We start from the raw sequence: 24,338 nt of genomic DNA, 5'->3' as shown, positions 1-24,338 counted from the left end.
AGTACTGTATGTAGAAATATAAAGGCACATATGGAATTGTTTAAATTTGATTAGTTTTGCATCATTATTTCAGGTTGATGCAAGAATGTTTGATGTTACCATCCATTATAATAAGCAGACGCCTGAGGATTATGTGGCAGAAGCGTACAAGAAGACTTGCAAGATTCATCGACAGCTTCCTGAGGGAGGGATACTGGTCTTTTTAACAGGTATAGATGAAGGACAGGCAGAATTCTTGTAACCTTTTTTTTTTTTTTACAGTGATGACAAATGGTTTAGCTTTCTTGAGCAAACACCCCTTAGATGATCAACCAGTTAGTACCAGGGTCCACCCAGGACAATGTTCACATGCCAGACCATTGTTGATGTTGAACTCCACCGCTACAGGGATTTTGTTTCACGTGGTCTTGCCCCTCAAGAGTTTAGGGATTGGGAGATTGGAGAGTTAAGCTCCAATGGGCTGTGATTAAGCTCAATCACCCCACAGATAGGTACTGTGCACTGTGATGCTAAAAAGCAGATCAAAATGCTCAACAAATCCTTCTAGCATTAAATGGCAACACAAGAAGAGCCAGTTATCTCTGTAAACTGCAAATAAACTAGCTGCCACATGTCAATCAGATTCCACTATTGGATCAAGGCAACTGACAACCACTACCGTGTCTGTCATCCATCTGCTCTATTTTGTTTTTGAGCAGGTATCATTGCTTTAGTATTAGCTTCATGGCATGGTACCTAGTCATTTTCATTCTTCTGACAATTTGTTAATGCTTCAGGTCTTATGTGAGCAGTTCTGAATGGTCATGAATGCATTTTGGATGTGAAAAGAAGAATTCAAATTCTTAATAAAAATTAATGTTGATTGTTTTATATATAAAAATAAACTTCTAAACTTTACAAATTTTGCAGGTCAGCAGGAAGTGAATAACTTGGTTCGCAAGTTACATGCCACATTCCCCATGCGAACTAACAGCAAAGATGAAAAGCAAACAAATGTTAGTGGATACAGAAGGAAAAAGCTTGAAATTAAGGCTATGAAGAAAGCAGAAAAGGAACCTACACCTAAAAAGATAATTTTACCTGAAGTAAAACTTGAAAAGTAAGTGTTTCAAAGTTATTTGATATCCCCAGCAGTAATATTATATGGCTTTCCATGTGGTTACTAATCATTTTTGTTTGGTTTCTGTGTGATGATGTCTTAAGAAAGCCTTTGTGTATGTATCAGTGTCGTCACCACAGCAGGGATGTATATCACCTCATGAACTTGCGAGGTCTGGTGCTATGGCTCAAGTAACCTACTGAGATGCTAGTCAAAGAAAGGCATTTCATTCAACTCGGTGCTCTTATTTTTCCCTATAAATGTGCAATTATTTTCGTTGCAGCAGCTCTGTGGAGTTGATGAGTAGAGGCTTTCAATGTCCAGGTATTTTCAAGCAAATTTTACCTAAAGGCCTCCACCTCTCTGTGGGCCTTGATGAGGACAGGAAGCCAGTGTCTTGTCAAGTGTCCCCCTATTTGTCTGTATGATTTTATCGAGCTGGATCTTAAATTTCAGCAGTGTTTTAGCATTTATGGCTTTGGCAGGTAGGCAGTTTCATGGGTTTATAACCCCATTAGTGAAAAAGCATCTCCTGTGTTCTGTCCTGCATCGTGGCTTGTTGAGCTTGTAACCTGAACAAGGAGTGATGGTTTTATCAAACCCTTTGAAGAATTGATCAGGATGAATATCCACTAAATTGTTCAGTATTATACAGTTTTTATAATCAGCCCTGTCACAGTTAGGACTGATTAATATTGGAGTGCGGTGATTAATAATAATCTGATTAATAATAGTGTTTTTAGCTATATGGCCATCAATGTTTCCTGATAAGAGAGTCAACTTAGTTCAGGAAAGATATTTGTCGCCCAGTGTTGAACTTTCTCCAAAGCAGAAGTCTTTCTGAAGATGAGGTTTCCATGCTTGGATACAATAATCCAAGCGGGGGGCACACTGGAGATTTATACAGTTGAATAACTATCTTGTTTTCCTTGAAGTCAAAGTTTTGTTTGACTATTCCTAGGATATGGCTGGCTTTTCTCAGGGGATCGTCTTGTGGCTCCCTGAAGCTATCTCACCGAGATGGCCTCTAACTATTGAATTGCATCAGCTGTGGAGTTGAGTTTGGACTACTGGGGGGCCAGAACCAGAATCTGGCCCTCCCTCACAAAGAGTACATGAAGCAGATGACACTGCACCACTTCTGTGTGCTTTGTTTTGTACACTGGTGTAGCATTGGCCTGTTTTTTAGTGTTTAGGGCTGCAAGTGCTCAGGGCTGCCTTCCCTGAGAGCTCTCTAATGCTACCCCTGTACTGCCAGTATTCTATTCTCTGGTGTGTTCAGGAGTTCTTCTTGTTTGGGGTGGCACTTGCCTTGGGTGAGTCATGGGTCTCATTACTGCTCTTGTCTTGACCCAGGACAGGAGCAAGCATTGGCTGGTGGGGCACTCTGGTGGTTCACAAGCGTGTATATATGGCATGGTAAGGTTGGCGCCTTCACAGCTGTGTAGCCCAGACTGTGTTGGCTAACTTTAAGGTCCGGCATAGCATCCCCAGTACCTGGGTGTCCTGCTTGGTTTAACATTCAGGCCCTGAAAAGAACCTATGGCTTCAGTTGTCCAATGGATATTCCCTTCGAATCCATTCTTGCCTTGTGCGAGTTTGAGGCTTGGCTGTCTCCAGAGGCAGCTGCTTCCAATTCAGGCATGGAGGCAGTTGAGCCTGCTGGTCCTGACGAGGTTTTGGGATTTTCTTTCCAGTCTGTCCCTTCTTTTGAAACCTCTTCCTTGGACTCTGCTATTTTATTCCGGTTGGTAGGCGAAGATGCAGGCTCTGCCATGGGACCTTCATAATTGGTTCCCGGGGCATAGAGGTAGTCAGATAAGGGCCCTTCGATTACCTTGGACCCCACGTGGACCTTTGTCTCTTTGGATGAAGGCCTATTGCTTCAAGGGGAAAAGATTTTCGTATCCCCCTGCGTTGTGTGATTTTGATTTGAATATGGCTACCCCTCACTGTGCATTTTCCAGTGCCTTTAGGCTCGTCGGAATTGTCATTTTAGAGGTTTCCTTCCTCTCATGTCAGTCCATCAGTAGCTCATGAGGATCTGTTTTAAGTACATCCTGCATGACCTGGAGTATGCCTGTATGAAGAACCCTTCCTCTTTTGAGTGAGAGTCATCTTCCACCTTTTGGTTTCATCATAAAGTCACAGAATCATCATGGCTAACATGCAATCCTCTGTTCTCCCTCGGGGCTTGACACAGCTTTTGTCATTCTCGCATGCCTGAGAGCGTGAGGTGGCAACTTTGCTTCAGGTGTTATTGTGCAACCGTTCTTTTGTACCACGCAATATCTTCCTGCATTATCCTGCTCTTTCCCAGGATGTGGACTTCATGAAGCTCCATGTTCAAGTGCCTTTGCTGTTTGGGTCCTGTATGGCAGAAGACTTTTGAGTTTGTTACATCTGGCTTTGGTCTTGTAGTTTCAGGCTGTTGTGGAGATTCGCTCTCGAGTGGCTCCATGAGGACATTGAGATGCTCGGCTCTGGGTCTGGTGCAGGTGCTTTGGTGTCTGCTGGCAGCTTTACCCAAGCAGTATGCACCTGTGCTCTTGGAGGTAGCGGCCACATTCTAAGCTGCCTGCTTTGTGTAGAATGTGGTAGTTAGCCAAGGTAATATTACACATTTCCTTGGCTAATGGCCCTCTGTCCGTTCCAGACAGTGATTAAGTCATGCTTAACCAAGCGGTCGATTCCTTGCAATCAATCGAGGTAACAACCTGAGAGTGAAGGCTTTTAACACTTGTATATATTGGCTGGCCCTTAACATTCATTCTGACACATCTACACCTCATTAGCTAGGTGATGAACTTTCCTTGGAATTCATCTACTCAGCTACAGGCGATGACCTTCCCATGAAATTCATCTACTCGGCTACAGGTGATGAATGGTGTTATCCTCTGACAGCATTGATTATACCATTGCAATTGGTCGCACGTGACATCACATGCAGGCAAGTCCCATGGCAATGGAGCACACTTAACACAGACATGAACAGTGACGACGCAATTACATGGGTGACTAGGCTATCATGCGGTGTGCCAATACAAACGTAGTCACGTGGGCAGCGAACACTACACATTCACAATACAGTCCAAGTCCTTCTCTCTCATATATTTTGGCTCATGATTCATGATAACAAATTATCCTAGTCACTTGCAGAACTAAAATATCAAGAGTTTAAGCTAGACACTTATGTGTCTTGCTGTAATAATGATGATTCCACTAATATACAATGCTGCAACAGTCAATTACTTCTGTTAACACTTCGATCACATGGGAATCAGTAGGCTTAATCCTTTCCCTTCTAAGGTTCCTCTATGCAGTCTCTATAACAAGACTATAGAGACTGCATAGAGGAACCTTAGAAGGGAAAGGATTAAGCCTACTGATTCCCATGTGATCGAAGTGTTAACAGAAGTAATTGACTGTTGCAACATTGTATATTAGTGGAATCATCATTATTACAGCAAGACACATAAGTGTCTAGCTTAAACTCTTGATATTTTAGTTCTGCAAGTGACTAGGATAATTTGTTATCATGAATCATGAGCCAAAATATATGAGAGAGAAGGACTTGGACTGTATTGTGAATGTGTAGTGTTCGCTGCCCACGTGACTACGTTTGTATTGGCACACCGCATGATAGCCTAGTCACCCATGTAATTGCGTCGTCACTGTTCATGTCTGTGTTAAGTGTGCTCCATTGCCATGGGACTTGCCTGCATGTGATGTCACGTGCGACCAATTGCAATGGTATAATCAATGCTGTCAGAGGATAACACCATTCATCACCTGTAGCCGAGTAGATGAATTTCATGGGAAGGTCATCGCCTGTAGCTGAGTAGATGAATTCCAAGATAAGTTAAGCAGTTTCTGGATTCTGCTTTTAGCCCAAACTGGATACACATGGATAAGTGATAGATAACTTTCAATGGCTGTCAGGTGAGAAGTTATACTTTCCTTCCTTGGCCAAGTCGGAAACCAGCACTTGGAATTTCACATCTTGAGGTTATCTCGAGATGATTTCGGGGCTTTAGTGTCCCTGCGGCCCGGTCCTCGACCAGGCCTCCACCCCCAGGAAGCAGCCCGTGACAGCTGACTAACACCCAGGTACCTATTTTACTGCTAGGTAACAGGGGCATAGGGTGAAAGAAACTCTGCCCATTGTTTCTCGCCAGCGCCTGGGATCGAACCCAGGACCACAGGATCACATGTCCAGCGTGCTGTCCGCTCGGCCGACCGGCTCCCATACCTTTATTATCACCAACAGAACGACAGAAGCAGCATGCTGTGCACATCCTTTTGTTTGCTAGACAGAGATGTATAAACCAATAGAGTGACAGTTATCATAATGGACCAATTACAGAGCAGCTTCATTTCCCATTAGGAAAGAAGCCAGAATCTTCCAGAAGCTGGAAAGGCACATACGTGACTCACACCTAGTGGGTCTGACCTGGCCTGTACCCTCAGGCAGTCCCTAGAAATATAAGTGACCTCACCAATTATCAAACACTCTTTCCACTACACCAAACTATCTCTTGACTCTTCAAGTTCTGCCACAATCCTAAATAATATGTATTCAGATAGCTGAACTACTGCTAACTGTGTTACATTCCAAAATCGATGTATAATAGCCGTCATAGGATTGTTGGAATGTTCATGTCATGATTTGTCTGATGACATCAAACATGGCCATCCTAGCTGCATAATCAAACAGTTAAGGACCATGCACATGAATGTACAAGGTGGCAAAATTCATTCAGTTGTTCATATTGTACACAACCCTTTGCACTTGAGGCAGTGTGAATTCTTTGATCTCTGGCAGTTGCAATTTTGTTGCAGCTCATGCCATAAATGTATGCAATCTCTGATATTTTTTCCACCCCTTGGCAGTGGTGCATTACCAACACACTTTCTCTTTTTACTGGCCATTGTTAATGGTATTTTCTTTGATAAAGTCCAAAGAAAACACATCACTGGCTAGTCTGGCCAGGAGAAAATGCTGACTGACACAGCATTGGTCTTCACAGATACACGTCACATTGTACACGTGATGTACATCCCCCCCCCCCCTAGCCCTCATTTCTCCCCCTCACACCCAAGCCCTCCCTCCCACCACCACCCTCCCCATTCCAGATCTTCCCAGCCCCCACTCACCCCAGATCCCCCAGGTTTCCCTTCCCATGCCCTCTCAGCCCGAACCCTCCCTGTTTCCCTACTATCAGAGAATCAACAGAAACTGAGGAAGGACAGAAGAGAGTCAGTTTCAAAGTGATGTACTCGAATATAGATGGGATTATAAGCAAAGGAAGTGAACTAAGAGAAAGAGCACAAGAAGTGAACTCGGATGTAATTTGGACTCGGAAACAAAACTCTCAGGAATCATAACGAATGTGGCATTTCCCTAGGACTACACAGTAATGAGGAAAGATAGGGAAGGAAGAGGAGGCGGAATGGTCCTACTAACAAGAAAGGAATGGAGTTTCAAGGAGATGGATATCCCGGGCTGCAGGGGTTCATAGACTACATAACAGGCACCATGACGATGGGAGGGCTAAGAGTAGTAGTAGCAGTGATATATAACCTTCACCAAATGACAGAAGACCCAGGCAAGAGTATGACAACAACAACATGGCAGTTAACACTATATTGAGAGGGCAGCCGCTGCTGCCTGTAGAAACAGATCCCATCTGCTCATCATGGGGGATGTCAATCACGGAAGGATAGGCTGGGAAAACAAAGAACCTCATGGAGGTGTGGATACATGAAGAGCTAAACTATTGGAGGTAGCGACAGAAAACTTTTTAAGCCAGCATGTCAAGGAACCCACAAGAATGAGAGGCAACTATGAACCAGCGAGACTCGACCTAGTCTTCACTTTAATGATTCCGACATAAGGAAAATCAGTTTCAAGGCCCCAGTAGGAATGAGCGATTACAGTGTACTGACGTTTGAGTATCTGGTCGAAGAAGGGTTAATGAACTCAAGGAAGGGCACTGAAAACAAAAGGATGGCATTCTGAAAGGGAAACTATGAGGAAATAAGAAAATTCCTGACAGATATACCATGGGAAACAGAGCTTGGGGGAAAGACGGCCCAAGACATGATGGGACTACATCACACACAAGTGTAAGGAGGCAGCAGTCAAGTTGGTCCTAGTTCAAAAGGAAAAAAATGAAATGCAGATGAGAAACCCATGGTTTAATCAGAGATGTAGTCTAACTAAGTAACGAAATACAAGGGCATGGAGAAACTATAAAAATAACAGGACACTTGAGAGCAGAGAAAGATACCAGAGTGCCAGGAATGAATATGTCAGGGTGAGAAGAGAGGCAGAAGGGCAATAGGAAAATGACATCGCAAGCAAGGCAAAGACTTAACCTAAATTACTGCACAACCACATCAGGAGAAAAACAGTAGTGAAGGAACAGGTAATAAAACTTAGGATAGGGGCAGACAGATTCACTACAAACGACAAGGAAGTGTGCGAGGAACTGAATAAGAAATTCCAGGAGGTCTTCATATTAGAGCAAGGAGACGTGCCAGAGATAAGAGAGGGAATAGTTAACCAGGTACCACTAGAAGAGTTTGGGATTACCAGTCGGGATGTAAGGAAGCTCTTGCTAGAGTTGGATGTGACAAAGACTATAGGCCCAGACGGAATCTCCCCTTGGATTCTAAAGGAAGGAGCAGAAGCACTGTGCCTGCCACTTTCCATAGTGTATAGCAAATCACTGGTAACAGGGGAATTGCCAAAAATTTGGAAGATGGCTAATGTAGTCCCAATATACAAGAAGGGGGGGATAGACAGGAGGCACCGAATTACAGGCCAGTATCCCCTAACTTGCATATAATGCAAGTTGATGGAGGAGATTGTGCAAAAAAAGCTAGTGGAACATCTGGAGCGAAGGAACTTTGTAACACAACATCAACATGGGTTCAGGGATGGCAAGTCCTGCCTCTCAGGATTAATTGAATTCTATGACCAGGCAACAAAAATCAGGCAAGAAAGAGAGGGGTGAGCAGACTACATATTTTTGGATTTCCAGATAGCCTTTGACACAGTACCACACAAAGAGGCTAGTGCAAAAGCTGGAGATGCAGGCAGGAGTGAAAGGGAAGGTACTCCATTGGATAAGGGAGTACCTAAGCAACAGAAGACAGTGAGTCACTGTGAGGGGTGAGGTCTCAAAGTGGCAATGCATCACCAGTGGAGTCCTGCAGGGTTCAGTCCTTGGACCTACACTGTTTCTGGTATATATATGTAAATGATCTCCCTGAGGGTATAAAAATCGTTCCTCTCATTATTTGCTGATGACGCAAAAGTCATTAAGACGGAGGAAGATTGAGGCTACAAGAGGACCTAGACAAACTGAATGAATGGTCCAACAAATGGTTACTAAAGTTCAACCTGAGTAAATGTAAGGTAATGAAACTAGGCAGTGGAAACAGGAGGCCAGACACAGGATACAGAATGGGAGATGACGTACTTCATGAAATGTACAGAGAGAAAGATCTAGGAGTTGATATCACGCGAAACCTGTCTCCTGAAGCCCACATAAAAAGAATAACATCTGCAGCATATGCGAGGCTGGCTAACATCAGAACTGCCTTCAAGAACCTGTGTAAGGAATCATTCGGAACCTTGTATACCACATATGTAAGACCAATCCTGGAGTATGCGGCCCCCGCATGGAGCCCGTACCTTGTCAAGCACGAGACGAAGCTGGAAAAAGTTCAGAGGTATGCCACTAGGCTAGTTCCAGAACTAAGAGGCATGATCTATGAGGAAAGGGTGTGTGAAATGTACCTCACAACACTGGAAGACAGAAAAGTGAGGGGAGACATGATCACTACCTACAAAATCCTCAGTGGAATTGACAGGGTTGGAAAGGATAAACTGTTTTAACATGGGTGGTACGTGAACAAGGGGACACAGGTGGAAACAGAGTACCCAAATGAGCCACAGGGGTGTTAGAAAGAACTATTTCAGTGTCAGAGTAGTTAACAGATGGAATGCACTAGGAAGTGATGTGGTGGAGACTGACTCCATACACAGTTTCAAATGTAGATATGATAGAGCCCAGTAGGCTCAGGAATCTGTACATCGGTTGATCGACAGTTGAGAGGCGGGACCAAAGAGCCAGAGCTCAACCCCCGCAAGCACAACTAGGTGGGTACATGAAGGTTTGCCAACTTATTTTAAAACCAACCTAAGTTAATGCAACATAACCTAATCTTACCAAAACAAACCTAATGTAATCCAACTAAGCCTAACACAACACACTCTGAGCTAATATATACTAACCAAATGTTATATACAGTTTAGAGAATTGAAAAATAAGCTGCCAAAAAGTTTTGTGCATGATTTGACATACCCCCACCTTCCCTATTGGGCCATGCAGACTTTTTTGTTGCATCCCAGACATACCTAGGATGCTCCGGCAAGTTTGAACAAGGATTTTTAAGCATGAAGGGGGAACAGGTTGAACTTGAGAGAATGTTAATTTGGAAAAACGTATGTAAAACAAATGTTTGCATAGTGGGGAAGGCCACTTATTTACAAGGTGAATAAAAAAAATGAAATTCTAGGGACTTTGCCAGCCAACTTTCATCTTAGTAATTGATGTCAAGGGGTCATTATGGAACTGGACTTCTTTATAATGGGAGCAATGGGACCAACTCAGATCACACTGTGGTGGTACCCTATTCCTCACCTGTCATCCTGTAAGGTTGGGTGAGACTAGCCCCAAGCATTTGGCCTACAATTTTGTACAGACCGACATGGACATTTCATTTTAGATATATATTATCTGATGCTGGAAGTGACTACTGTACTGATAATGTCAGGAATATAGCAGAGAACATTTTTTCAAAATTTATTGGAGAATGTTGCTTAAATTGTTCTCATTATTTCAGTTTCATATCTGCCTTGCCTGATGATGCAGAGGATGACCTGGCAGGTAACATAGCAGACCTAGAGGACCGAGGGGCTGTGGATTTTGGTGACAGCGATTTGGATTTGGATGATGTCGATGATGATGATGCAATGTCCAGCAGGATGAAGTTTGGGGAGCATGATGAGCCAGAACAACCCCTTTGGGTTTTGCCCATGTATTCCATGTTGCCTCCTGAAAGGCAACAGATGGTAGGAATTTTTTCCGGTGAACTTTTTGTGTTCTCAAGAGGCAGGCATATGTTTTTATATAAGACATTTTAATTAATTGAAGCTTAATGTATTAGTTTTAATTTTCTTTGCAAGGAAAAGAGCCTGATTATTTATATGTAAACTGTATAACAAATAGAGCATAATTGCTTGTGTGTGCTGGCACTTGTGTTATATATATTTTCCAGGGGGAACCCCGTCGGGTCCCCGGAGCTATCCAGGCTAATATGTAATTATTAACTTTCTGGCTTCAGTGAAAGTACATGGAGTTCTCGCCTACCAAGGACCACGAGCAAGAATTTGGCCCTCTCAGAGAGGCACGAGAAGCAATGGCCTATAGAAACCGCCATGTGATTGGGAGCATTCTATATCTGCCATTGATATAGAAGAAAAATAGATATATAGAAAATTAGCAAACAAGCATGACATCATCACGTTGCTGCACCGCTGTCTATACAACCCCGCCTTCCTGGAAGGAAAAAGGGGGAGCCCCAGACCCTCGTACCGGCAATTGAACTGTCAGTTCTTGGCTGATGTGATACTGGCAAGTCTTGTGCCTCTGGCTCCTGCTTTGGTCTTAGTTTCTGTGCCTTGTGGTGTGGTCTGTTTCTACAGGTGGTGTATGAGCCATGAGTAATATTCTATAGTACTCGGGCTGCATGCGCCTAAGGTTTCCTTCCCTAGGTGCCCAGTAAGTACTGCACTTGGGGCTTGGGGCCACCTTCCACAAGTTGAATTGGGATCTACCTCTGTTGTATCTTTTACTGCTCAGTAATTGGCTGCCCTTGGAGTCAGCTGGGGTTTTTGTTGCCCTCGTTTGCTTCTGGGTTAAGGGGGTCGTCACTGGTAGGGGCGCGGAGTAGGGTAGGGTACAGCTAGTTTTCACCTACTATAGCGGCCGGCTACAGTAGTTCCACCCGGGTACATTGTCCTTTTGCGGCGTTTTTCTTTTTTTGTTTACAAAATATCCATGTAATGCCGGGTTTATATATCCATATCTGTCTTCTTGGTGGTATCCCCTACTAGGCCCCTGTGAGTGGACACGTCCTGGGGGGTTCAGCTTTTAGAAGCTTGCTCGCTAGTCTTGGGCGCCGGTTTGCAGTACCTTGCCTGGGCTTCCCTTAGCATGTTACCAAGGCTAAGGGGCTTGGGAAACCCCACGGGGGCTCTTTGGTCCGATGAATGCAACCTTTGAGTCCCCTCTCGCTTCTTGCGAGGTTGATGAGTTGCTCTGTCCCCTTGTCACAGGGTGACAATCACCAGTTGTCTCAGGGTGACAATCACCAGTTGTCTCCCTGCCATGCTGCATGTCGGGTCGGTGATTCATTTGACCCAGAGTTGTGTGATGTTTGTTCCTTGTACTTGCTCCAGTTCACCCAAGCTTCTACACATGATATGAGGGGTGCAGGCAGCAGAGGTGTTGCATGCTCAGTTTATGTTGCTGCAACGTGATAGATTCTTTGTTGCCCCGGGTGCCCCGAGACTGCTCTGTTTTGGTTATAGGGACCCGAACTTTGGGGTTGGAGTCGCTCCGACTTGGATTCTGTCTTCCCTACCTTGTCCTTTCCCTTCGGTTGTTCATCTGATCCCCCCCCTTCCTCCCCTCCTTGCTTCTGGCTCCGAAACATCTGAGGGTTTTGGAGTCAGGGCAGGGTTTTGTTGGTGTTGAGACTCGGGCAGTCTCGGGGAGTTCCCTTCCGGGATGGCGGCACAGGTATTCGAGCCAAGTCCTCCAGTTGGAGCTTCTGGGTCTGACCAGTGGGCCCCTGTTCATTCCTGCATTTTTTGGCTGGTACTGTCTTTTCTTTAGTGGCAGGGGATTTGGAGGACAGCTCGGCCCCTGCATCTTCGGGGTGAGGTTCCCGGGGCAGGGGAGGAGTTGAATTGGGGGCATTGGACCCCGCCTGGGTTTTTGTACCTTCAGAGTGGGGCTTGGTGTTACAAAGAGAGGGGTTCTTTTTTTCTCCCTCCTTCGTACGAATTGGATTTGGCGTCTACTTCTCCTTGGGTTCGGTTCATTGATCCTGTAGATTTCTCGGTTCCGTCCTTCCGGAGGTTTTTGGCTTCCCACGCCCCGTCACATGTGGTGTGGGAAACCCTTGTGGCTTACTTCCTGCGTGACCCGGATTATGCTATCGTGATGGATCCGCGTTCCTTTGTGTATGGATTTTTGTGTCCGTACTGGGTTTGTTATGAAGTTCCAGAGACGTCCTGGTTAGCAGACTGCCTGCTCTTCTCGTTGGAGCCTTGGCATACGTTCTGTTGGTCCCGCACACTTGAGTGGTGGGAGTCTCAGGTGGCATTGCAGGTTTTCCTGGGGGGCAAATTTGAGCATCTCAGTGCGTGTTTGTTCGCCACTGCCCTTCCGCGGGATGCTGGTGTGATGCAGCTTCATGTGAAGTGTTCTTCCCTTTCAGCTGCATTGGTCGCGGAGGATTTACGTACATGTGGCCTGCTGGCTTCAGCCCTGCGTTTCTTCTCCCTCCTTGAGCTGTCCTCAGATTGGCTTGAGTTGGATGTGGAGGAGCTTGGGGGGCCACCTCTGGGTCTGGTGCGTTGCCCTCGCTGGTTTGTGCGTCATCTGCATTACTGAAGCTGTTCGAGCTGCTCCTGCGGAATGCGGTTTCGCGTTTTTCTGTGGGGAGCCCCTACGGCTCCCTGGAGCTTATCGGGCTAATGTATGTTATGTTAGACCGGGACATTAGCTAAGGAGTTCAGACCTACCAGGGACCAGCGCCAGAACCTGGCCCCTTCAGAGAGGTTTCAGGGAGCAATGGCCCTGGAAAACCCCATATGGTTGGGGGTTTTCCTTATCTGCCATCGACCGGGGTTAGGCACCCAGAAAGGTAGGCGTAACAAAACAAACCCCACATGGTAAGAAACTACAACAAAAACCGAACAGAGAGGTAGAAAACTCCCTACAATCCCAAGGAAACAAGCAAACAAGCAAACATCACACTTTACTGCCGCGCCGATCGTCCGCGCAGCCCTCCCCACCCCGGGAGGGGGAGGGGGGAGCCCCGGACCTACCGCGCCGGCTGCCAAGCTCCAGTTCGTTCGCTAATGTCAACCGGGATTGACGCTTCTCTGGCCTCAGTTTCCTAGGCGGTGTTTGCCTTGTGTGGCGTTCACTGCCGTGTGTTGTGGTGTGCGGTGGCCAGGAGTACTTCATCAGTGCCGGGGCTGCATGTGCTTAGTGGCTGACTTCCCTAAGCGCCCTGTGAGTACTGCCCTTGCGTAACAGGGTTATCTTCCCTGGGGCGTTCGGGAACCATTCCCGTAGAGGTTCTTGCTGCTCGGCATTTGCCTCGCCCTTGGGGCCAGCTGGGGCTTGGGGCCCTTGTTTGGCCCTGGGTAGGGTTTGGTATTGTGCTGGTTAGGGCGTCAAGGTGTTGCGCAGCCTGCCACCTAAGCGGCGGCCGGTTTCTGTTGCCTCTGGAGACGGTGTACTTTTGCGGGGTTTTTCTTTTGTTTTTCATTTTCTTGCTTGGTGGGGGTCTGCCTAAGGTGGTTATAGTTCCACTGGTAGTGTTTGGCGGCCCTCTGCTAGGCCCCCGTGCTTGTACACGTCTCAGGGGTTTTCAGTGCTATAATCTACCCTCTTGTTATGTTTGGGTTTCTTAACTGGTTAGCAACACCTTGCCCGGGCTTCCCGTAGTTGTTACCCTACGGGCCCTGGAAACCCCTGTCTGGGCTCGGGGGACCATTGAATGTGTCTTCCGGGTTCCATCCCGTCTTGAACGGGATCGTTGGTTGCTGTTCCCTTGTCTCCGGGTGACAGTCGCCATTTTTACCTCCGTCATGCTGCCTGTTGGGTCACTGACACCTTGTCCCGGAGTCTTGCGAGTGATTCTCTGCTTGTTCTCCAGTACTCTCCTGATGTTATTACTGTTCAGAGTACAGGCGGCATCCGTGTTGCAAGCTAGGTTAGGTTGCTGCAACATGCTAGGTTGGTTTCCCACTCGAATGCCCCGTGGCCGCCCCGTTTGGTTAGGTGCTGCTCGCCCCTTCTCTCCATGTTCCCGGCTCCGGACCGTCTGCGGGTTTCGGGGTCGGGGCGGGGTTCAGTTGCGGCAGAGACTCGGGCGGTTTTCGGGGGATGCCCCGTTCGGGTTGGGGACGGAGGTTTGAGCCTGTGCCTCCTGCCAAGGCTTCTGGGTCTTACCAGCGGCCCTTTCTTGTTGCCTTTCCCATGGGCTCTTGCTTTTCTTTAAGGGCGGAGGGCTTGGAGGACGGCTCTGCCCCGGGGCCTCTGTTGTTGGTTCCTGGGGCTGTGGGGGTTGCCTGCTAGCAGTTCTGGGGCAGTTTTGCCCCTTCAGGGGTTTTTCTGCTGTTGGGCGTCGTTTTTCGCCCTTCCAGTCTGCTAGCTTCCCACATTTGCTGGCGTGTTTTTGTGTATTAAGCGTCAGTCACAGCCCCTGCTGGCGGCCATTTTCGTCTGCCGATTTCACGGCATGGCCACCAGGGCGGCGTTGCGGTTTGTTTACATGCGTCTGGGTGTGCGAGCGAGCGTCTCTGGTGAGTTTTCAAAAAATTTGCAGGGTTTTTGTTCTCCTGTTGTCGTTTCTTTGTTTTTCTGGTGTTTTCTTGCCGTTGCCTGTTCCTCTGGGAACGTTTGGGTGTTGATTTTGGGTCTGAGCCTCTGGGTTTAGGCTCAGTGCCCCTGGCTGGTATGCTTGCTCCCACACCTTGCCCCTCGGTTTTTGGTCTGTTGGGACCGTTTTCCCAGGGCGTTCTGCTGGGGTCTGTGCTTTGCCTTTTAGTGGTGTTCTCCGCCAGCAAATGTGGTGGTTTGGGCTCCCCCTGGTTCGATTCTGGGTTCCTTTGGGTTCCTTGGTTTCGTTCTGGAGGTTTCTTCCTCTTGGGCCCCCTTTTGTGGGTTCAGGGGACTTTGTTTCCTTGTGTGACCCGGTTCTGCCTTTTGGGGTTCCGGGGTCTTCCTGGCTTGCAGACTGAGCTTTTTGGGTCTTGGCACATGTTGTGGTTGTGCTGGGACTTTGTGGTTTTGCTGTCGAGGTGGGCCTTTTGATGCAGTTTTGTGCCTTCTTTGCCTGGCCGGCGTAGTGCTCTTTGCCACTAGTCGGCGGCTTGTGCTTTTACAATATATGTCCTCACCTAGTTGTGCTTGTGGGGGTTGAGCTCTGGCTCCTTGGTCCTGCCTCTCAACCGTCCATCAACAGGTGTATCGGATCCTGTGCCTCTTGGGCTCTGTCATGTCTACATGTGACATTGTATAGGGGTCAGCCTCGTTACTTGTGTGAGGAGTCGCCACATTACTTCCTAGTGCTTTCCCGTTCCCATTCTGACACTTAAAAAAAAAAAAAAAAAAAAAAAAAAAAAAAAAAAAAAAATTATCTGTGGCTCTTTTGGGTACTCAGTTTCCACCTGTGTCCCCTAGTGCGTGTGCCCCTTGTGTTCCATAGCCTGTCCTTATCAACCCTGTCGATTCCCTTGGGTGTCTTGAATGTTGTGGGAAAAACCTGCTGGGATTGATATAAGAGGAGACTACCAGGGACTTGTACTGAACTAAATTAAAAATTTACTGTCTGCAAATTAATTCAACTAAAATCTCTAGCTAGGGTTGTAAATCCTAGATCCTCTTTTCCTAATGACAGACTGTGGGCTGTAAGGGACAGGTGGGGTGAATGACTATGTTGATAGAAGTTCCAATCCACCTGTAGACAGGGATCTCACATCAGCTTGTATCTTATACAAGGATAAGATTTGATAAATTCAGTTATCTGACTGAACACTGGCTCTGTTTAAATCAGAGATTTAAACATACATAGTCTAACCTAGTACCATAACTTAACAGCCAATATGTACTTATACTATAAACAACTAATTAAATTGTAAAAGTATAATAAAAGACCTTAAATGTAGTCTTAATACTATTAAGTAACTACTAATTATATTCAATTAAATGAACTTATATGATAACTTAAAAATTAACTAAGCAAGCAATTGATAACTTAATTTATATATTCAAATATATATGCAGACATATTCAATTTATACAGTTAGCTTGACTGAATCCCTTCCAACACTGTGGACACTTGTGAGGTTTTTACTTATTGAGGCTGAATTCTTTTCTGACAGAATGGACACTCATGAGGTTCAGTGCTTGGATAAGATTCACAGCTACACTACAATTTTAATAAACTTACTGAAATGTGAGGCTTAGCCTCGCTTTTTAACCAACAGACAGATTTATAGGATATTAAAGTTACACAAGCATACAATTGGCCAATCATACACCAAATAACCCTCAATATACTTCTCTGCCAGTCGGGGTGCCTGTCTGACAAGTTTGCCAGACTGATTAACTCTCTCTTGTTGAGTTTAGGCACGATATTTTGCTACAGCGTTGCTGTATGATGATCTGGTAGCGTTGCTACGTGATTGTCCCTGCTGTTGCAGAAGAATGAGTTGATAAAGATAAAGAATGAAGGTGGAGGAAACCGTGTCACCGTGATCTCCACTATACACTCTTATTTTATGTAATGTTCCAGGATTTTCCTTGTAGATATTGTCCAGGTACTCCCCCAGTTCTAGAGAGTATTCACTGGCGATAAAAAATATTAGATAAGGTGTCCTTGAGCTGGTAATGTTCGCTAAGGATCAGTCACTTGTTCACTCATTTGTAAACAAACGCGGAGTGCCTCGGGCTTTGTTGGTGGGCGCTTCACTCCCCCCATCGCCCTGCCATGCTCTCTGTGCACGGTAGCCTTCTATGAATATTGATTGATTATTTTTACAGTCTAGACTTATTATTGAAATAAGATGTGATTATAATATAATTAGATATAAGATTTAAAGATTATAAGTAGTATTTGAAAGTACCACTGAATCTTATTAAGGATTCGATTTTTAATCCTACCGGATGTTGAATCAATGTTCCAATAGTTTTTTAATTAACAAATCCTTCTAGAAGCTTCTGGATCCTTGAGAAATCATGTACAAAGTCACGTAGGCATCAAAGGGGCCCCTGTTGCGTACGTGTTCATGGTGCCATTGTCATCCAGGATCAAGCTATATAATGAATCTTTAATGATTCTAATATGATTTTGATACGATTTAGATATGATTTTGATATGATATAGATATGATATAGAAATTATACATTTCTTAGATGATTATTAGATATGGTGGGTAAAAATTTCCCACATCTTCCAGAGGGAGAGAACTGGCACAGAGTCCAATACTTAGGACAATAGTAACCATATGTATTTATTTACTCTCCATTGGATTGATAATACAAGTGCAAATTTTGCTTGCACTTTTGTGCTGCTGTCCGTTGTGGACGATTGTGTCTGTTAGGAGTCTGTGGGTTTTGTGGAGTTAGAGTGTCTTGAGGTCTCTCAGGATCTAACTGCAGCTGGCTCACTGATTCCATGTGGATGAGTTTGTCCAATGTCTTCAGGGAAGTTGTTCCTTTAGACAGGATTTTGACTATTCTCAAAATCCCCTGACTATCTGGATGGACTGAGACAACTTTACCTAATGGCCAGTCAGCCCTAGGGCCATCACTGTCTACCAAGACAATATCGCCAGGTTGGAGATTAGCTATATTATGTGGGACATTGGCCCCATAGTGATGTTCTCGTAGAGATGTAAGATATTCTTTTGTCCAAACATCATTCCATTTTTGGATTATGCTAGACAGATGCTTATACCCCTGAACCAACTCGCTCTGACCCACATATGAGGGATCTCTGATCTCATCATCCACTAGAGATGGTACTGGAGTCAGAAGTCTTCCATACATTAGGTGGGCAGGACTTAATGGCTCATGTTGAGTAGGATCCTCAGACAAGTAAGTCAACGGCCGGTTATTCACCCTTGATTCTATTTCCGTGATTACTGTCTGGAGTTCTTGAAGATTGATTTTCTGACGGTGTAGAGATTTTCTCAAGGATCTTTTTACAGTTCCTATTAACCGTTCATAAAATCCTCCGTGCCATGGGGCTCTCGGAGGGATAAATTTCCATCTGCAATGACGCTGTTCCAGTGTGGAAGTAACTGCAGGATGGGAACAGATTTCCCGTAGACATGCTTCTCCAGCTACCAAGTTTGCTCCGTTATCTGAAATCATCAGCTTAGGGCATGATCGGCGTGCTGCGAATCTGCGGAAAGCTTGAATAAATGATTGAGCAGTCATATCGGGTGTTACCTCTAGATGTACTGCCCTAGTGGTAGCACAGGTGAACAGACAGATGTATGCCTTGATAGGTTGCTTATCTGCAGTCCCTGTTAGATATATTGCTCCTGTATAATCTACTCCTGTCGTTTCGAAAGGTTGTAGATGGACCACTCGTTCCTTTGGTAGGGGTGGTGGCCCTGGATAAGAGCAAGTTCTTGCATCGTACCTTCGGCATATCATGCAATTCTTCAAGATTGATTTGACTGACTGTCTTCCCTGAGGAATCCAGTACTGCTGTCTGATTTGTGTGAGTGTGTCTAACACTCCTCCATGTTTGATGATTTGTTGATGTGTATGCAACACAATCAACCTTGTGATCCAATGATTTTTTGGTAAAAGCCATGGATGCACGGTATCTAGATTGATATCTGCGTGTTTAAGTCTCCCTCCACAACGCAGAATGTTGTGATTTTCTTGGTCTATCCACAGACCGAGATTGTGTTTTAACTTATGAGGAAGATTTTCATAGTTATTCCCATAAGTTTCTCTCTGGGCTTGTCTTACCCAATAGAGAAGTGCATCTGGAAAAGTGTATTTTATACCTTTTTTCCTGAGATAATGAAACACGTTCTGTGTTACATTGATTAATTTGATGAGCGAGGAGTAACGAATACAATCCAAGACTGATATTTGAGCTTGCTGCCTGGTGGTAGTTATGGTTTGTGTCGTAATGACGTGTGGCTTTTGTTCAGGCCAACTACCATTCACTAACCATCGAGGCCCATGAAACCAAATATCTGCCTTTGCAAACTGTTTAAATGTCATACCTCTTGATAAGAGATCAGCTGGATTATCCTTTGCTGGTACATGCAACAATTGAAAGCCTGCGGAAATTTCTTTAATTTCCGAGACGCGATTTTTTACATATGGAGTTGGACAGTTGTCGTTTCGTACCCATTGTAAGACAGCTTCATTGTCAGACCATATAATGACATCTTTGATGTTCATGGTTGACAAGACTTGTTTGATATGCACTGCTAAGCGTGTGCCAGTTAACAGTGCTGTTAGTTCCATCTGAGGCAAAGTCCTCTTTTTTAATGGAGCGACTCTGGCCTTAGAGGTGATAAGATATGATTGATTAGAAGTCACTAAGTAAGCACAAGCTCCAAAAGCTTTGGCTGACGAGTCTGCGAATACATGTAGTGATACTTCTTCATTTTCCTCGAATATGTGTCTCGGAAAGATTAACTTTTCAACTAAAGTTTGTTCTTGAGCCACTTCCATCCAAGCTTTTTGTAACTGGATTGGTAGTTGATCATCCCAACCAACCTTAGCCTTCCATGCTTCTTGCACCAATAAACGCCACTTGATAGTCAAAGGATTTAGTAGACCAAGTGGGTCAAATACTTTGCTAACTTGTGAAAGCAAATCCCTTTTTGTAGTGATGTTGTAATTTACTGGCACAGATTTGATCGATATTGTGTCCGAGATTAAATCCCAATCCATGCCTAACACCTTTTGTGATTCTGGTACGTGATATTCAGGGTAATCTCTTGCTATTTGATTATTCAATGTTGCATTATTAGAGGCCCAAGATTGTAGTGGCATGTTGGCACCTTGTAGCTCCTTGTTGGCCTCTTGATATAATTGTAACAGTTCAGTAGTACTGTTAACTGTCCCTTGAAAATTATCTACATATAGATTTTGACTGATTTCAGTCTTACAGGGACTTGATGATTTCTTCAGATGAGTATCTAGAGTTGCTTGCAATAGAAATGGACTGCTTGTCGCGCCAAAAAGAACTGATGAGAATCTGAAAGTCACTACAGGACTATTGACATCTTCTGGGTTCTCTACCCATAGAAACTTAGTGAAGTCTCTATCTTCTTCCTGCAAGCCAACTCTGAGAAAGGCCTTACTTATATCTGCTGAATACGCATATTTGTTAAGTCTAAACTTCAACAGTATGTCATACAATTTCTGAGTTAGACTTGGACCTGTTTGCAAACAATCATTTAGACTGGTTCCTTGGGGTCCAGATTTAGAGCTACAATTAAAAACTATCCGTAAAGGAGTCGTTTTTGATTCTCTCATTACAGCCATGTGAGGTAAAAAATGGCCTGTTTGCTTATTGTCATGTTTCACGACTTCGATGAATTTATTCTTTAATTGTTGAGCAATAATCTCATGATAGAGCTTTAAATGCTCAGGCCTTTTTCTTAGCTTTGCTAGTTGCGATTTAAATTGACTATAAGCCATGTGATAATTGGTAGGTAAGGTTTTATGGTTTATTTTCCATGGTAGCCTTACCCAGTACTGTCCATCATGGTACTGTACAGTTTCTAAGTACTGATTGTATGCACAGACATCATCAGGACTTGGTTGTGCAGGAATTATTCCTATGGCATCAAGTTCCCACAATTGATGTACAGATTCCAATCCATCATCAATCATGTGGGGGATTTTAAGTGGTGACTGTTCTTTGCCTAGTCATGCCACTATTACAGTTTCTGTATGATGTGATTTTTCAGGAGTTGAAGGTTCAAGATCTAGTATAGGTCCTGTCATCAATATGCCTCCTGCTGATTTGAGTATATTCATACCCATAGATTCTTCTGATCCCAGAATGAATCGATGATAGTAGTCAGCTCCAATCAGGATTCCGATATCCCCTATGAGGTCAGAATCGAGTAGAGGATCTGCTAATTGGATTCCTTTTTCTTTCAGGAATTTAATAGTTGCTGTCAGACCAGTCACTTCCATTTCAGTAGGAATTTTATCAACTACTATGGCTTCTACTGTCCTTTGGGATGTACCTAGACAGACATTGAGTTTTACTACTGGAAAGGTTCTACGACCAGAATTAGTAAAAAACCCTGATATGGAGGTAGATACTTGCTTTGAAGATTTAAGTTGTAAATCTTCTGCCATCTGTTTACTGATAAAGGTTTTCTGTGACCCTTGATCAAAAAAGCCTCTAGTTGGAATACAAATTCCTTGATTGCATAGTTCTAGCTGTGCAGTAGGCAATATGGCTGTTGTAACAATTTCTGTATCCAAGTCGTTGACATTGCTCATTACTGTACAGAATTGTACGGCTGTTGTGGTATTATCATCTTTGGGCTTTGCCTGAGATGCAGGTTGATTATTGGAAGTCTGTGATCTGGATTGAGTGTTAATATCACTACAGAGTGCTGTGTGATGTACACTTTTATGACAATATTGGCAGTTCTGCAATTGAGTGATACACTCACTTGTATCGTGCTTCCGTAGACAACGGATGCACCTGTTCAGAGATTTCAGTCGATCGATTCGACTGGCACGGCCTTCATAAACTGTGCATTGATAAATGGTATGTGCTTCTTGACAGAATAAACATTTTGGGGCACTTGTGGCTCCTTTTGTCTTATCTGTCTTAGGAGCTTGGTTTCCTACAGTTCTGTTAACTGTGGGGGATATAGCATAAGAGCCAACATTATTCTGTTTCCACTTTGCAGAAGAGGAATTTTGTTGCCTTGATTTTTGACTGCCATTTTGGACATTTTTGTTCTTGTCCGTGGATTCACCTTTGGGGATTTTTTCTTGAGATCTAAGTTTTCCTCGGCTTCGTAATCTTTGTACGTAAGCTCGAAGTCCATCAAAGATTTGGCTTTGTGATAAGATGTTGTTACAAGTATGTAACACTTGTAGGTAAGTAATTACATGCAAGTAGGTCATACAAGCATGTAACACTTGTACTCCTCCAAGGATTTCCTTAAAGGATGAATTGTATCTGTAATAATGTGTATCTACATTATTCATGATGTGATGAAGCATTTTGCTTTTGCTTTTTTCTCGGCTTTGCCTTTTCTATTAAGTAAGTCTCTTTGAGATGCTTGATTAACTTCAGATTTTCTGAGGCTGCTTTCACTCCAGTGAAAGCATGAGATTAAGTGATCAAGACTTTATTCTTGGATTAAGATAGTTATCTTAGATGGATGATAATATTTGTATTGACATTGTCAATGGGCTGTTAGCCTTTCAGATTGTGATGTGAGATTAAGATTGGTCTTAATCCCCAATTGTAGACTATTGTAGCCAAGTGATGATGACATTTGTCTATCACCTGATTTAAATGGTCTGTAGGCTGTAGATTCAAGTGATTTTTTAGACACTTTGTGTCCTTTTCTTTTCTGTTTCAGTTGCTGGTGGAATACTGTTAGTCATTTTGACCTTTTCCGAGTTTCGGAGATTCCGAGATTTTTCTCTTTTTTTCTGATAAATATGTATGATGTTAATGTATTTTGATAAATGAGCTTTCCTGTCTACTTAGGTAATGATTCCAAAGATCGTCCTTCATTTCCTCCCTGGAATCTGGTTGTAGCAGGTGTTCATTATCAAAAGTACTGTAATAATTTGATTTGTGACCCGAATGCACGAATGCACCAAGTTGGTAAATCCTGTAATAATTTTTTAAAAATAGTAAATGGCACTATTTTTGCAAAGTTATTACAAAATCTGTTACCATAATAATTGTTAGATAAAATACAGTAGAATGTCTACTGGTTTTACCTGTAATAGGGTTTGATACAGTTGATTATAGTTAGATTGTAATGAATGCTCTTACAGTGATGATAACACTTTTTTAAAGAATATTATGTAATGAGCAGCTCTGAAAATCAGTAGATTAGAGATAATGCTAGATAATACACTTAAATATACATGTAATGTTACCACAATGAGGTAGGTAATGGTATTTTATGATTAAGATGCAGTTGTGTCTTTGACACTGATATAATTAAGTACTGTGGTTTCTTAACACAAAACAATATCAGTATGCTATGAATGCTTACTAGATAATGGATATGGTGGCTTAAGCCACTGCAAACTATTTGTTTACTTAGATATATAGCTATGATAAATATTGGCTGATAGCTAGGTTAGGCTAGAATATGTAAGAATTATTCCAATGCAAAATCAAGAAGTTTCTTATGTATTTGGCATTGAAATATTCGGTAAACGAATGATCATAAATATCTAGGTATAAAGGACCAATTAATATCTAAGTTCGAAGGACCATTAATATCCGGTTCGAAGGACCAATAATGTGGGAAAAACCTGCTGGGATTGATATAAGAGGAGACTACCAGGGACTTGTACTGAACTAAATTAAAAATTTACTGTCTGCAAATTAATTCAACTAAAATCTCTAGCTAGGGTTGTAAATCCTAGATCCTCTTTTCCTAATGACAGACTGTGGGCTGTAAGGGACAGGTGGGGTGAATGACTATGTTGATAGAAGTTCCAATCCACCTGTAGACAGGGATCTCACATCAGCTTGTATCTTATACAAGGATAAGATTTGATAAATTCAGTTATCTGACTGAACACTGGCTCTGTTTAAATCAGAGATTTAAACATACATAGTCTAACCTAGTACCATAACTTAACAGCCAATATGTACTTACACTATAAACAACTAATTAAATTGTAAAAGTATAATAAAAGACCTTAAATGTAGTCTTAATACTATTAAGTAACTACTAATTATATTCAATTAAATGAACTTATATGATAACTTAAAAATTAACTAAGCAAGCAATTGATAACTTAATTTATATATTCAAATATATATGCAGACATATTCAATTTATACAGTTAGCTTGACTGAATCCCTTCCAACACTGTGGACACTTGTGAGGTTTTTACTTATTGAGGCTGAATTCTTTTCTGACAGAATGGACACTCATGAGGTTCAGTGCTTGGATAAGATTCACAGCTACACTACAATTTTAATAAACTTACTGAAATGTGAGGCTTAGCCTCGCTTTTTAACCAACAGACAGATTTATAGGATATTAAAGTTACACAAGCATACAATTGGCCAATCATACACCAAATAACCCTCAATATACTTCTCTGCCAGTCGGGGTGCCTGTCTGACAAGTTTG

General features: G+C 43.5%; 1 protein-coding gene across 1 annotated transcript in view; it reads left to right on the top strand.

Moving 5' to 3' along the window:
* kz (putative ATP-dependent RNA helicase kurz) overlaps nt 1–24,338 on the top strand; it is a 222,505-nt gene that overhangs the window by 110,076 nt on the left and 88,091 nt on the right. Inside the window, exons 7-9 of the mRNA XM_045732921.2 lie at nt 74–209; nt 910–1,099; nt 10,019–10,247. Of these exons, the coding sequence (XP_045588877.2) occupies nt 74–209; nt 910–1,099; nt 10,019–10,247 (555 nt within the window). The remainder of the gene's footprint in view (nt 1–73; nt 210–909; nt 1,100–10,018; nt 10,248–24,338) is intronic.

The sequence above is a fragment of the Procambarus clarkii genome, chromosome 4, assembly GCF_040958095.1.
Source record: "Procambarus clarkii isolate CNS0578487 chromosome 4, FALCON_Pclarkii_2.0, whole genome shotgun sequence".
Classification (NCBI taxonomy): Eukaryota; Metazoa; Arthropoda; class Malacostraca; order Decapoda; family Cambaridae; genus Procambarus; species Procambarus clarkii.
The sequence above is the reverse complement of the archived record's forward strand: the minus strand, read 5'-3'. Positions and strand labels throughout refer to the sequence as shown.